The 16,265-nt window shown below is 39.0% G+C and overlaps 1 protein-coding gene across 1 annotated transcript in view; it reads right to left on the bottom strand.

Moving 5' to 3' along the window:
* ttc28 (tetratricopeptide repeat domain 28) overlaps window positions 1-16,265 on the bottom strand; it is a 76,648-nt gene that overhangs the window by 12,260 nt on the left and 48,123 nt on the right. Inside the window, exons 22-28 of the mRNA XM_062030735.1 lie at window positions 6,211-6,351; window positions 5,143-5,275; window positions 2,944-3,548; window positions 2,642-2,889; window positions 588-712; window positions 435-512; window positions 191-344 (exon numbers count right to left, since the gene is read on the bottom strand). Coding sequence (XP_061886719.1) covers window positions 191-344; window positions 435-512; window positions 588-712; window positions 2,642-2,889; window positions 2,944-3,548; window positions 5,143-5,275; window positions 6,211-6,351 — 1,484 coding nt within the window. The remainder of the gene's footprint in view (window positions 1-190; window positions 345-434; window positions 513-587; window positions 713-2,641; window positions 2,890-2,943; window positions 3,549-5,142; window positions 5,276-6,210; window positions 6,352-16,265) is intronic.

The following is a 16,265-nucleotide window of genomic DNA, read 5'->3' as shown; positions in this document are numbered from 1 at the left end:
GGGTCCCCGAGACCTTTAAAACCCACCAAAATAGAAGTTTGTTCTAAAAGTAACAATATATATTCTATTAGTTTTGAAAATGAAAATATCACAATTTTCAGCGTGTGGGCGGAAGACATTTGGACACCCCTGCTCTCATGAGAACTCCCGCAGAGTGAAGTATAACCCAGTATTTGAGGAGTGCCGGTACCAAGCAGGGACTGCAGGGAGATGCTGCACTGCTGCAGACGCTCTCCGGGGTCCGACGTGGGGAAGAACACGGCCGCGGGGAGACCGGCGCCGCCCAGGTCCAAGCGAAAGCCGACTGCAGACAGCAGGGCTCGCCATCCGGGCACCCCGCCCACCTTCATGGAGGCAGAGCAGACATGAGGACATGAGCAGGGGCAGCCATGGAGGTTTGCCGGAGCCACACACACACACACACACACACACACCTTATTGTCCACACTCTGCTGTGACGTGTACATGGGGTTGTGCTGCCCACTGTCAATACGCTGCAAAGACTTCTCCACCTGCAGAGCAAAGAAGCCATTAACTACCAGAAAGAGCCCTCGTGTGATCTAGGGCAGTTCTAAAAGACGTCTCACCAAGTGCAGAAGTACTCTGAGGGCGTCCCTGGCCCGCTCTGTGTGCTGCAGGATCTCTGCTAAGGCTTGTCGGACCAGAGACTTGGGACTGTTCACCTTCACGTCGCTGCCAATTAGAAGGTAACCTGAAGAACAACACACACACATTTTTTACATTCCATTCAATGTAAATAGACTGAGACATGCAGGCAGTGTTTATGCATTGCCAAAACTAACCACTAGAGGGCGGCAAAGTCGCTTACAGAGAGAGTAAAGTTAAAGTAGCAATGATTGTCACACACACACTATGTGTGGTGAAATGTGTCCTCTGCATTTGACCCATCCCATTGTTCACCCCCTGGGAGGTGAGGGGAGCAGTGGGCAGCAGCGATGGCCGCGCCCGGGAATAATTTTTGCTGATTTAACCCCCAATTCCAACCCTTGATGCTGAGTGCCAAGCAGGGAGGTAATGGCTCCCATTTTTATAGTCTTTGGTACGACTCAGCCGGGGTTTGAACTCACAACCTACCCATCTATTGCAGCTTTTGATTTGCTATGTACTTTTTTTTAAAATCACATTTAAATTGTCTGCTGTTTCTCTTCTCTCCTCTGTAACACTTTGAGATTCTAGACATAAAAAGTGTGTTATAGATCAAATGTTTGCGCAAAAACAACGCCCACTTCTCTGCTTTGTGTTACAGTTGATAAAAGGAATTATGTGATGTATTGTAATACTCAATATTTGTATACACAACGTCAAAACGACAGCTATTGCAGCTGTCGTTTTGACGTTAGTTTTTCTGCCGAGACACCCCAAAATAATACGTCTATATATACACCGTATTTTTCAGACTATAAGGCGCACTTAAAATCCTTTCATTTTCTCAAAAATCCACAGTGCGCCTTATAACCCGGTGCGCCTAATGTACGGAATAATGTTGGTTGTGCTTACCAACCTCAAAGCTATCTTATTTGGTGCATGATGTAATGATAAGTGTAACCAGTAGATGGCACTCACACATAAGAGATACGTGCAGACTGCAATATGACGCCAGTAAACAACACCAAAACTTTCATAATATGACCCCTTTAATGCGCCTTATAACCCGGTGCGCCTTTTGTCTGAAAATAGACTGGAATACACCCGCTCATCGGCAGTGTGCTTTATAATCCGGTGCGCCCTATGGTCCGGAAAATACGGTAGTTCTAAACTTACAATAAAACATGCTTTTATTTTGTGAAATTATGATTTTGCTGGCGTATTTGACGGCAAAATACAGGAAAAACACGCACTCTCCGAAAAACATAATGAAACAAAAAAATATACTTAAAGAAAAAGCAAAGCCAGCAACACTCGAGTCCTTCTAACAATTTGAAACTGCGCAGGCGCCACCAAACACAGACCGCTTTCGAAAATGTATTCGTCAGTGTGTACGTCAGAATAATTGTATCTAAATGATCACAAAACGTTGTGTTTCAGTGAGTTCCCGGCGAGCAGACAAAAGCTGTCTTTGATCTTACCGATCAAAAGGCTTGTAAAACTCCACTGTGTAGGATGGGAAGCGACATGAAGGTGTCGGTTTCTTTGATGTGTTGTAATACACAGGAAGATTTTGTCTTGACCCGAGATCTACAAAGCGGAGAGGAAGCAGGGCTTGACCCCCATCCAGGCACCTTTTCTTTGAACTGTTTTGTAACCAAAGGCGACGGCTGTTTATGACCCCCCTTCCCTTAGAAACAGCTGTTGCCATGTAATCAGGGAAAGTCCAAATAAAAGAGGAGGCGTACACTCTTTCGTCAGAGCGTGGCGGGACACTGTGCAAGGGTACAGGTCTACGCGTTTCTCCTCATTAAGCCAAATTTAATTCTGTCTTTGTTTAATTCCTTGCTTCTTTGTCTGTTTAATCGATGTCATCGGTGTTTGAACCTGATAGTGTCATTTTCCACAGGAAGTGACGCACTTAAATAGTCCCAGCTGTGGTCAATAAATTGACATAACAATAAATCAAGAACAACTTCAAAAATGAAAGTGCAGAAAAAAGTGTAGATATGTCATTTGTCCTCCATCTGCTCACCTGCCCAGTTGGAAGGGTGGGAGAAGTTCTTGGTGGTCTGCAGGGTCCTCATGGCCTCGCCGAGGGCAGCGCTGGCCGTGGTCCCGCCCAGTAGGGCGCCGTAGAAGGTTTGAGTGAACAGCTTGGAGGCGGCGGCCGGCGTGGGCCACAGCGACACGCACACGCAACGGACCCCTGCGGCCAGGAAGGCTCGCGTCAGACCCACCACGCCGTCCGCGGTCACCCTGCAGCTGGACTCGGCGTACGACCTAGGACCACGGGGGGTTAAAGGCTGGCTTGGGAGTTTCAAAGATTTTACGAACCTGAGGACCACCAGTTTGACGTGAAGGTTGAGCTCCAAGATGTCTGCCGCCGTGAGGAGGACGTCTTGAAGCGGCGTGCTCTCGCAGACGTCGTCCTCGTCTCCGTCTTGGCGTGCGGCCTCGCCCGCCGTCATCTTCCGTCGCTCCTTCCCGGGAGCGAGGACCAAGGCGGCGAGCTTCCAGGAGACGTGAGTGGCCAAGTGAACGCACTCTGCCCGCGTCAGCGCAGAGAGGAGGCGCTCCTTTGTGGCGTTGACTCCGGTGAGCGGGCGACACCCCAGCTGCTCTCCCAGCCACACGGCCTCGTCCTGGGCGGAGGGGAGCGGCCCCCACAGCCAGCGCCTCATCAGGCCGGGGGGCAGGCGGGGCGCCCCCACCACGGCGGCCACCGAACCGCCATCACAGCCCGGCGACTTGATATCCTCCGAGGGTCTCACCTTCATGGAGGCTTGGAGGCTGGCAAGCGACGGCACACAAACCAGACTAAACATCTCGTAGAGGTACTCGTTAGAAGAGCTGCCTTTGAGCAAGGCAAATGGCACCAGGTACAAGTCTCCTTCCAGGACTAAAACCAGCTGCCTGTGTCCGCCACCGTGCATCAGGGCCTGGAGCGGGACACAGGGAGGCGGAGTTATACAAAAGCCAAAAGCAGTGAAGTTGTCACGTTGTGTAAATGGTAAATAAAAACAGAATACAATGATTTACAAATCATTTTCAACTTATATTCAATTGAATAGACTGCAAAGACAAGATATTTTAATGTTCGAACTGGAAAACTTTATTTTTTGCAAATTTTAGCTTATTTTGAATTTGATGCCTTTCAAAAAAGCTGGCACAAGTGGCAAAAAAGACAGAGAAAGTTGAGGAATGCCCATCAAAGACTTATTTGGAACACCCCACAGGTGAACAGGCTAATTGGGAACAGGTGGGTGCCATGATTGGGTCTAAAAGCAGCTTCCATGAAATGCTCAGTCGTTCACAAACAAGGACGGGGCGAGGGTCACCACTTTGTCAACAAATGCCTGAGCAAATTGCTGAAGAAAAACCTTTCTCAACCAGCTGTTGCAAGGAATTTAGGGATTTCACCATCTACGCTCCGTAATATCATCAAAAGGTTCAGAGAATCTGGAGAAATCGCTGCACGTAAGCCATGATATTATGCACCTTCCATCCCTCGGGCGGCACTGCATCAAAAAGTGACATCAGTGTGTGAAGGATATCACCACATGGGCTCGGGAACTCTTCAGAAAACCACTGTCAGTAACTACAGTTGGTCGCTACATCTGTAAGTGCAAGTTAAAACTCTACTATGCAGAGCAAAATGCATTTATCGACAACACCCAGAAACGCTGCCGCTTCGCTGGGCTCGAGCTCATCTAAGATGGACTCATGCAAAGTGGAAAAGTGTTCTGTGGTCTGACGAGTCCACATTTCAAATTGTTTTTGGAAACTGTGGACGTCGTGTCTTCCGGAACAAACAGGAAAAGAACCATCCGGATTGTTCTAGGCGCAAAGTGTAAAAGGCAGCATGTGTGATGGTATGGGGGTGTATTAGTGGCCAAGACATGGGTAACTTACACATCTGTGAAGGCACCATTAATGCTGAGAGGTACGTACAAGTTTTGGAGCAACATATGTTGCCATCCAAGCAATGTTATCATGGACGCCCCTGCTTATTTCAGCAAGACAATGCCAAGCCAGGTGTTACAACAGCGTGGCTTCATAGTAAAAGAGTGCGGGTACTAGACTGGCCTGCCTGTAGTCCAGACATTGAAAATGTGTGAAGGCTAAAATATGAGAAGGGAGACTGTTGAACAACTTAAGCTGTACATCAAGCAAGAATGGGAAAGAATTCCACTTCAAAAATGTGTCTCCTCAGTTCCCAAACCTTTACTGAGTGTTGTTAAAAGGAAAGGCCATGTAACACAGTGGTAAAAATGCCCCTCTGACTACTTTTTTGCAAAGTGTTGCTGCCATTAAATTCTAAGTTCAGGATTATTTGCAAAAAACATCAAGTTTCTCAGTGTGAACATGAAATATGTTGTCTTTGCAGTCTATTCAATTGAATATAAGTTGAAAAGGATTTGCAAATCATTGTATTCTCTTTTTGTTTACCATTTACACAACGTGACAACTTCACTGCTTTTGTACACACACACACACACACACACACACACACACACACACACACACACGTACCGCCTCCATGGGCGCGATGAGTAAGTCGTAAAGGGCCCGCAGAGGCGCCTTGTTTCCCGTCCAGCAAGGAGGAGAGCACGCTCCGTCCTTCGATGAAGACACGGAGCTGAGGCTGCTGACGCTCCGGCAGCTTCTGTTCGCCAACACGTCACAGATGGTAAAGTCAACGACGTAACAGGAAGTAGAAAGTTCTCTATGGCATGATCAACAACTTCCTATTAGCTGGTTCTAGTCCAGGGGTTCTTAACCTTTTTGACCTCAGGGCCCACTCGAATATTAACACTCTTACTCTGTTTGTTTGACATTGTCATTGCTGCCACAGGTGGTGGAAAAGTGTATTACAACTGAGTACCACAGCGGCCCAGGCTGAGAAACAGATATTTTTTTGACGCCAACAATGGGTCCCGGCCCTATGGTTAAGACATACTTGCCAACCCTCCCGTTTTTAGCGGGAGAATCCCGGTATTCAGTGCCTCTCCCGACAACCTCCCGGCAGAGATTTTCTACCAACAAACTCCCGGTATTCAGCCGGAGCTGGAGGCCACGCCCCCTCCAGCTCAATGCGGACCTGAGACTGAGTGGGGACAGCCTGTTCTCACGTCCGCTTTCCCACAATATAAACAGCTTGCCTGCCCAATGAACGGAGAAGTTAAACAGGACAATACTGCCATCTAATGGATAGCCACCGGAACACTGAAATTCAAGTTTTTGTTTTTTTTTCTATGTAAATAAAGTATATATATATGTATATATATATATATATATATATATATATATATATATATATATATATATATATATATATATATATATATATATATATATATATATATATATATATAGCTAGAATTCACTGAAAGTCAAGTATTTCATACATATATATATATATATATATGAAATATAAATGAAATACTCGAGTTGGTGAATTCTAGCTGTAAATAACCACGCCCCCAACCACGACCACGACCCCCCCACCCCCTACCCCCCACCTCCCGATATTGGAAGTCTCAAGGTTGGCAAGTATGGGTTAAGAAACACTGTCGTAGTCTGTGTAAAAGCAGCAAGAACCTGTTAAAGATGTTGTTCCTTGACACCATGCGCAAGTAGCCGCTGGGGTCGTCATCGGAGCTCATTTTCATGTCCGGCTCGTCAAAGTGCTGATCCAGAACATCTCCCGCTTCACTCTCTGTCTCGCTGCCTGGATGGACCCTGCAAAAACCACGCAGGTGAACTTGACTTTATTAACGATGATTTTAATCTACATTTAAAACACATCCTTGTGGTCTCGATCGGTGTTTCTCAAACTGGACTCCATCTAGTGCAGGGGTCGGCAACCCGCGGCTCCGGAGCCGCATGCGGCTCTTTGACCACTCTGATGCGGCTCAGCTGCATACTTGCCGACCCTCCCGGTTTTCCCAGTATACTTAACGACCCCCCCGATTTTCCCAGGAGACTGCCTCTCCTAGAAATCTCCCAGGGCAAATATTATCCTATTTTCACTCTAATGACTTAATCAAGGGTGTGCCCTAACGGCACTGCATTAATTGTCCTCTATAGCATTTACAAACAGCGTGCCAGCCCGACCACATGTCATATGTTGCTTTTACTTGCACACGTAGGCGACAGCAAGGCATACTTGCTCAACAGCCACACAGCTTACACTGACGGTAGACGTATAAAACAACTTTAACACTGTTACGTTACAAATATGCGCCACACTGTGAACCCACACCAAAAAAGAATGACAAACACATTTCTGGGGAACATCCGCACCGTAACACAACATAAACACAACACAACAAATACCCAGAATCCCATGCAGCCCTAACTCTTCCGGTCTACATTATACACCCCCGCTACCACCAAACCCCCCCACACATCAACCCCCCCTCCCCTCTCCGGGCGTCGGTTGAGCGGAAGAGTTAGGGCTGCATGGGATTCTGGGTATTTGTTGTGTTATGTTGATGTTGTCTTACAGTGCAGATGTTCTCCAGAAATGTGTTTGTCATTCTTTTTTGGTGTGGGTTCAAAGTGTGGCGCATATTTGTAACGTAACAGTGTTAAAGTTGTTTTTGTACGGCTACCGTCAGTGTAAGCTGTGTGGCTGTTGAACAAGTATGCCTTTCTGTCACTTACGTGAGCAAGCAAAAGCTGCATTCAACATGTGGCCAAGCAGGTATGCTGTTTGAGCAGGCTGTAGAGGGCGCTAAAAAGCAGTGCCAGCACGTCCTGAAATTTGGGAGTCTCCCGGAAATTTGAGGGGGTTGGGAAGAAAGACGCTATCAAGCGCCACTCATTTAAAAGTCGCGGGCCGCACTAACATTAAATTTCCATATTGAGATGCGTGCCGGTGCGTGTGTCAGAGACCCCTGGTTAACATAGCGCAAAGCAATTTAAGCTTTGTATGCGGTGTTTTTCATTTTAAATTTTCAAAAAAATTTTGTAGCTCCCATTGTTTTCTTTAATTTGTGAAACTTTCCAAAATGGCTCTTTGAGTGGTAAAGGTTGCCGACCCCTGATCTAGTGGTACGCCAAAAAAAATCACTTGATTAAAGTTTTATTTTCCTATATTCAATCTGTGTGTAACTGTGTGGCCAAAATATGTAAATATACTTGTTAAGTAAAACCTCAGCCTTGTTTTTAATGAATATTTAGGCGTACTACGCTACTGTATTTTAATATTGGTCATTATGGTGGTACTCGGAGAGACAAGTTTTTTATAAGTTGGTGAAAAAAGTGTGAACTACTGGTCTAGATAACATGTATTGGACATGGACTGTGGAACAAAAGTTATGTCCATAACCCTGCAAAATGTTGGTGTGTGGAAAAGTTCCCAGATTGCAAATGAAGCCACGCCCAATTCCATGCTCCCAACCTAGTGGGAACAGTTTGGAGCGGGGGCCCCTTCCTCTTCCAACATGACTGTGCACCAGTGCACAAAGCAAGGTCCATAAAGACAAGGATGACAGAGTCTGGTGTGGATGAACTTGACTGGCCTGCACAGAGTCCTGACCTGAACCTGATAGTCTCCATTCTAATTCATCCCAAAGGTGTTCTGAGAGCCAGGCCTGCTCCACCAACATCAGTGGGTGACCTCACCAATGCGCTTTTGGAAGAACGGTGGAAAATTCCTATAAACACACTCCGCAACCTTGTGGACAGCCTTCCCAGAAGAGTTGAAGCTGTAATAGCTGCAAAAGGTGGACCGGAATGGAATGGGATGGCACTTCAAGTTCATTAGTGAGTCAAGGCAGGTGGCCAAATACTTTTGGCAATATAGTGCATATCTTGAAATTATTTTCCAGACCTGCACGAAAATAAACGTATACAGATTCACCCAGTCACAACATTAGGTACACCTGCACACTCTCCAATCAATTCAGACTCTGCATTAAAAAAAAAACTGCTTATAGCAGCATTTATGTAACTTATAAAACTTTGTCCTAACTTTTTTGTCTCTCCTCTTTGCCTGGAAGAGCTCCTCTCCCTCTGCCTGAGAGCTTGATTTATGCTGCGTTCAAGTCAGAGCTGGGAATGACGTCACAGTCGAGTTATGAGGTGGAAAAACAGGGTGGCCACATCCACGGAGGCTATTTTTGCGAGTGCCTTGTCTAAATATAAACAACTTAAGGGGAGATAGGCACTCTCTCTGCAACCTTCAAACATGGCGGTTGAGGAGGAAACACAGACGCTATTTGTAGCAATGTAGAATGTACAGTATATACCAGGGGTCACCAACGCGGTGCCCGCGGCCACCAGGTAGCCCGTAAGGACCAGATGAGTAGCCCGCTGGCCTGTTCTAAAAATAGCTCAAATAGCAGCACTTACCAGTGAGCTGCCTCTATTTTTTAAATTGTATTTATTTACTAGCAAGCTGGTCTCGCTTTGCCCGACATTTTTAATTCTAAGAGAGATAAAACTCAAATAGAATTTGAAAATCCAAGAAAATATTTTAAAGACTTGGTCTTCACTTGTTTAAATAAATTCATTATTTTTTTTACTTTGCTTCTTATAACTTTCAGAAAGACAATTTTAGAGAAAAAATACAACCTTAAAAATGATTTGAGGATTTTTAAACACATATACCTTTTTACCTTTTAAATTCCTTCCTCTTCTTTCCTGACAATTTAAATCAATGTTCAAGTACATTTATTTTTTTTATTGTAAAGAATAATAAATACATTTTAATTTAATTATTCATTCAAGCTTCTGTTTTTTCGACGAAGAATATTTGTGAAATATTTCTTCAAACTTTTTATGATTAAAATTCAAAAAAATTATTCTGGCAAATTTAGAAAATCTGTAGAATCAAATTTAAATCTTATTTCAAAGTCTTTTGAATTTCTTTTAAGAAGAAATAATGATTTGTCTTTGTTAGAAATATAGCTTGGTCCAATTTGTTATATATTCTAACAAAGTGTAGATTGGATTTTAACCTATTTAAAATATGTCATCAAAATTCTAAAATTAATCTTAATCAGGAAAAATGACTAATGATGTTCCATAAATTCTTTTTTAAATTTCTTTCAAAAAGATTCGAATTAGCTAGTTTTTCTCTTCTTTTTTTCGGTTGAATTTTGAATTTTAAAGAGACGAAATTGAAGATAAACTATGTTTCAAAATTTAATTGTCATTTTTTTCGTGTTTTCTCCTCTTTTAAACCGTTCAATTAAGTGTAAATATCATTAATTATTAATAATAACATAAGAGTTAAAGGTAAATTGAGCAAATTGGCTATTTCTGGCAATTTATTTAAGTGTGTATCAAACTGGTAGCCCTTCGCATTAATCACTACCCAAGAAGTAGCTCTTGCTTTCAAAAAGGTCGGTGACCCCTGGTATATACAGTAGGGCCTTGAATCTTTGGGCACCACACCATTCAAAATAAATACTTTTTTTTTTAAATATTGGATGCCAGTTCTATGATTAATTACATTTCTTTAAAAATAGATAAACAGCTCCGATCAATTTATATATTACTTTTAAAAAACTGTTTTTCTTTAATAAAAATACTTCCCAAACATTTAATAAAGTCAAATACAAATAAGGCAACAAGAGAAGTATCCAACACTTCTCTTTTCTAAGGTCAATCTGAACAGCGGGTATGGGCATGTATAGGATTTAAAAGAAAAAATAGATTTGTTTTAATCGATTAATACAAATAAGAATCCCGATTAATCCTGAAAATTGATTTTCTTTGACACCCCTAATATACAGTAACACATGAAAAAAAAAAGTGTTTACCATAACGTCATATGTCGCCGTACATGAATGTCAAACACGTCGAATACGGCTCATCTAGTGCGACAAAAAAACAATCGAGATGAAGCAATTACTGAAGGAATTGCGTGTGAATGCTCCAATGCTGAAGTTGAAGTGAAATGCTGACAGAACGTAGTATGAATGGAAGAATAGTTTGAATGTTGAGGAGTTTGAATTTCCAGGAAAACCGGAATTTGGTTTGGAACTTGGGAAAGTGTTGGTTTGAATGTCCAGGATGTGTAGAATGTGTTGATGCTGGAACGCTTTAAATAGCTTGAAAAATGTGGGAAATGTGCAACTTGGAAAAATGATCTAAGACTTTGATACATGATCTAAGACTTTGATACATGATCTAAGACTTTGATACATGGTCTAAGACTTTGATACATGATCTAAGACTTTGATACACGATCTAATACTTTGATACATGATCTAAGACTTTAATGCATGATCTAAGACTTTGATACACGATCTAAGACTTTGATACATGATCTAACACTTTGATACATGATCTAAGACTTTGATACACGATCTAAGACTTTGATACATGATCTAACACTTTGATACATGATCTAAGACTTTGATACATGATCTAAGACTTTGATACATGATCTAAGACTTTGATACATGATCTAAGACTTTGATACATGATCTAAGACTTTGATACATGATCTAAGACTTTGATACGTGATCTACGACTTTGATACATAATCTAACACTTTGATACATGATCTAACACTTTGATACATGATCTAAAACTTTGATACATGATCTAAGACTTTGATACATGATCTAACACTTTGATACATGATCTAAGACTTTGATACATGATCTAACACTTTGATACAAGATCTAACACTTTGATACATGATCTAAAACTTTGATACATGATCTAAGACTTTGATACATGATCTAAGACTTTGATGCATGATCTAACACTTTGATACATGATCTAACACTTTGATACATGATCTAAGACTTTGATACATGATCTAACACTTTGATACAAGATCTAACACTTTGATACATGATCTAACACTTTGATACATGATCTAAGACTTTGATACACGATCTAAGACTTTGATACATGATCTAACACTTTGATACATGATCTAAGACTTTGATACACGATCTAAGACTTTGATACATGATCTAACACTTTGATACATGATCTAAGACTTTGATACATGATCTAAGACTTTGATACATGATCTAAGACTTTGATACATGATCTAAGACTTTGATACATGATCTAAGACTTTGATACATGATCTAAGACTTTGATACGTGATCTACGACTTTGATACATAATCTAACACTTTGATACATGATCTAACACTTTGATACATGATCTAAAACTTTGATACATGATCTAAGACTTTGATACATGATCTAACACTTTGATACATGATCTAAGACTTTGATACATGATCTAACACTTTGATACAAGATCTAACACTTTGATACATGATCTAAAACTTTGATACATGATCTAAGACTTTGATACATGATCTAAGACTTTGATGCATGATCTAACACTTTGATACATGATCTAACACTTTGATACATGATCTAAGACTTTGATACATGATCTAACACTTTGATACAAGATCTAACACTTTGATACATGATCTAACACTTTGATACATGATCTAAGACTTTGATACATGATCTAACACTTTGATACAAGATCTAACACTTTGATACATGATCTAAAACTTTGATACATGATCTAAGACTTTGATGCATGATCTAACACTTTGATACATGATCTAACACTTTGATACATGATCTAAGACTTTGATACATGATCTAACACTTTGATACAAGATCTAACACTTTGATACATGATCTAAGACTTTGATACATGATCTAAGACTTTGATGCATGATCTAACACTTTGATACATGATCTAACACTTTGATACATGATCTAACACTTTGATACAAGATCTAACACTTTGATACATGATCTAAGACTTTGATACGTGATCTAAGACTTTGATACATGATCTAACACTTTGATACATGATCTAAAACTTTGATACATGATCTAAGACTTTGATACATGATCTAACACTTTGATACATGATCTAAGACTTTGATACATGATCTAACACTTTGATACAAGATCTAACACTTTGATACATGATCTAAAACTTTGATACATGATCTAAGACTTTGATACATGATCTAAGACTTTGATGCATGATCTAACACTTTGATGCATGATCTAACACTTTGATACATGATCTAAGACTTTGATACATGATCTAAGACTTTGATACATGATCTAACACTTTGATACATGATCTAACACTTTGATACATGATCTAAGACTTTGATACATGATCTAAGACTTTGATACATGATCTAAGACTTTGATACGTGATCTACGACTTTGATACATAATCTAACACTTTGATACATGATCTAACACTTTGATACATGATCTAAAACTTTGATACATGATCTAAGACTTTGATACATGATCTAACACTTTGATACATGATCTAAGACTTTGATACATGATCTAACACTTTGATACAAGATCTAACACTTTGATACATGATCTAAAACTTTGATACATGATCTAAGACTTTGATACATGATCTAAGACTTTGATGCATGATCTAACACTTTGATACATGATCTAACACTTTGATACATGATCTAAGACTTTGATACATGATCTAACACTTTGATACAAGATCTAACACTTTGATACATGATCTAACACTTTGATACATGATCTAACACTTTGATACATGATCTAACACTTTGATACAAGATCTAACACTTTGATACATGATCTAAGACTTTGATACGTGATCTAAGACTTTGATACATGATCTAACACTTTGATACATGATCTAAAACTTTGATACATGATCTAAGACTTTGATACATGATCTAACACTTTGATACATGATCTAAGACTTTGATACATGATCTAACACTTTGATACAAGATCTAACACTTTGATACATGATCTAAAACTTTGATACATGATCTAAGACTTTGATACATGATCTAAGACTTTGATGCATGATCTAACACTTTGATGCATGATCTAAGACTTTGATACATGATCTAAGACTTTGATACGTGATCTACGACTTTGATACATAATCTAACACTTTGATACATGATCTAACACTTTGATACATGATCTAAAACTTTGATACATGATCTAAGACTTTGATACATGATCTAACACTTTGATACATGATCTAAGACTTTGATACATGATCTAACACTTTGATACAAGATCTAACACTTTGATACATGATCTAAAACTTTGATACATGATCTAAGACTTTGATACATGATCTAAGACTTTGATGCATGATCTAACACTTTGATACATGATCTAACACTTTGATACATGATCTAAGACTTTGATACATGATCTAACACTTTGATACAAGATCTAACACTTTGATACATGATCTAACACTTTGATACATGATCTAAGACTTTGATACATGATCTAACACTTTGATACAAGATCTAACACTTTGATACATGATCTAAAACTTTGATACATGATCTAAGACTTTGATGCATGATCTAACACTTTGATGCATGATCTAACACTTTGATACATGATCTAAGACTTTGATACATGATCTAACACTTTGATACAAGATATAACACTTTGATACATGATCTAAGACTTTGATACATGATCTAAGACTTTGATGCATGATCTAACACTTTGATACATGATCTAACACTTTGATACATGATCTAACACTTTGATACAAGATCTAACACTTTGATACATGATCTAAAACTTTGATACGTGATCTAAGACTTTGATACATGATCTAAGACTTTGATACGTGATCTAACACTTTGATACAAGATCTAACACTTTGATACATGATCTAACACTTTGATACATGATCTAACACTTTGATACATGATCTAACACTTTGATACAAGATCTAACACTTTGATACATGATCTAAGACTTTGATACGTGATCTAAGACTTTGATACATGATCTAACACTTTGATACATGATCTAAAACTTTGATACATGATCTAAGACTTTGATACATGATCTAACACTTTGATACATGATCTAAGACTTTGATACATGATCTAACACTTTGATACAAGATCTAACACTTTGATACATGATCTAAAACTTTGATACATGATCTAAGACTTTGATACATGATCTAAGACTTTGATGCATGATCTAACACTTTGATGCATGATCTAAGACTTTGATACATGATCTAAGACTTTGATACGTGATCTACGACTTTGATACATAATCTAACACTTTGATACATGATCTAACACTTTGATACATGATCTAAAACTTTGATACATGATCTAAGACTTTGATACATGATCTAACACTTTGATACATGATCTAAGACTTTGATACATGATCTAACACTTTGATACAAGATCTAACACTTTGATACATGATCTAAAACTTTGATACATGATCTAAGACTTTGATACATGATCTAAGACTTTGATGCATGATCTAACACTTTGATACATGATCTAACACTTTGATACATGATCTAAGACTTTGATACATGATCTAACACTTTGATACAAGATCTAACACTTTGATACATGATCTAACACTTTGATACATGATCTAAGACTTTGATACATGATCTAACACTTTGATACAAGATCTAACACTTTGATACATGATCTAAAACTTTGATACATGATCTAAGACTTTGATGCATGATCTAACACTTTGATGCATGATCTAACACTTTGATACATGATCTAAGACTTTGATACATGATCTAACACTTTGATACAAGATATAACACTTTGATACATGATCTAAGACTTTGATACATGATCTAAGACTTTGATGCATGATCTAACACTTTGATACATGATCTAACACTTTGATACATGATCTAACACTTTGATACAAGATCTAACACTTTGATACATGATCTAAGACTTTGATACGTGATCTAAGACTTTGATACATGATCTAACACTTTGATACATGATCTAAAACTTTGATACATGATCTAAGAATTTGATACATGATCTAACACTTTGATACATGATCTAAGACTTTGATACATGATCTAACACTTTGATACAAGATCTAACACTTTGATACATGATCTAAAACTTTGATACATGATCTAAGACTTTGATACATGATCTAAGACTTTGATGCATGATCTAACACTTTGATGCATGATCTAACACTTTGATATATGATCTAAGACTTCGATACATGATCTAAGACTTTGATGCATGATCTAACACTTTGATACATGATCTAAGACTTTGATACATGATCTAAGACTTTGATACATGATCTAACACTTTGATACATGATCTAAGATTTTGATACATGATCTAAGACTTTGATGCATGATCTAACACTTTGATATATGATCTAAGACTTTGATACATGATCTAACACTGATGCATGTTCTAAGACTTTGAAACATGATCTAAAACTTTGATACATGATCTAACACTTTGATACATGATCTAAGACTTTGATACATGATCTAAGACTTTGATGCATGATCTAACACTTTGATATATGATCTAAGACTTTGATGCATGATCTAACACTTTGATATATGATCTAACACTTTGATACATGATCTAAGACTTTGATGCATGATCTAACACTTTGATATATGATCTAAGACTTTGATGCATGATCTAACACTTTGATATATGATCTAAAACTTTGATACATGATCTAAGACTTTGATGCATGATCTAACACTTTGATATATGATCTAAGACTTTGATATATGATCTAAGACTTTGATATATGATCTAAGACTTTGATACATGATCTAACACTTTGATACATGATCTAAGACTTTGA

Source organism: Entelurus aequoreus, linkage group LG21 (assembly GCF_033978785.1).
Source record: "Entelurus aequoreus isolate RoL-2023_Sb linkage group LG21, RoL_Eaeq_v1.1, whole genome shotgun sequence".
Lineage (NCBI taxonomy): Eukaryota > Metazoa > Chordata > Actinopteri > Syngnathiformes > Syngnathidae > Entelurus > Entelurus aequoreus.
This window is presented reverse-complemented; position numbering and strand designations above follow the sequence as displayed.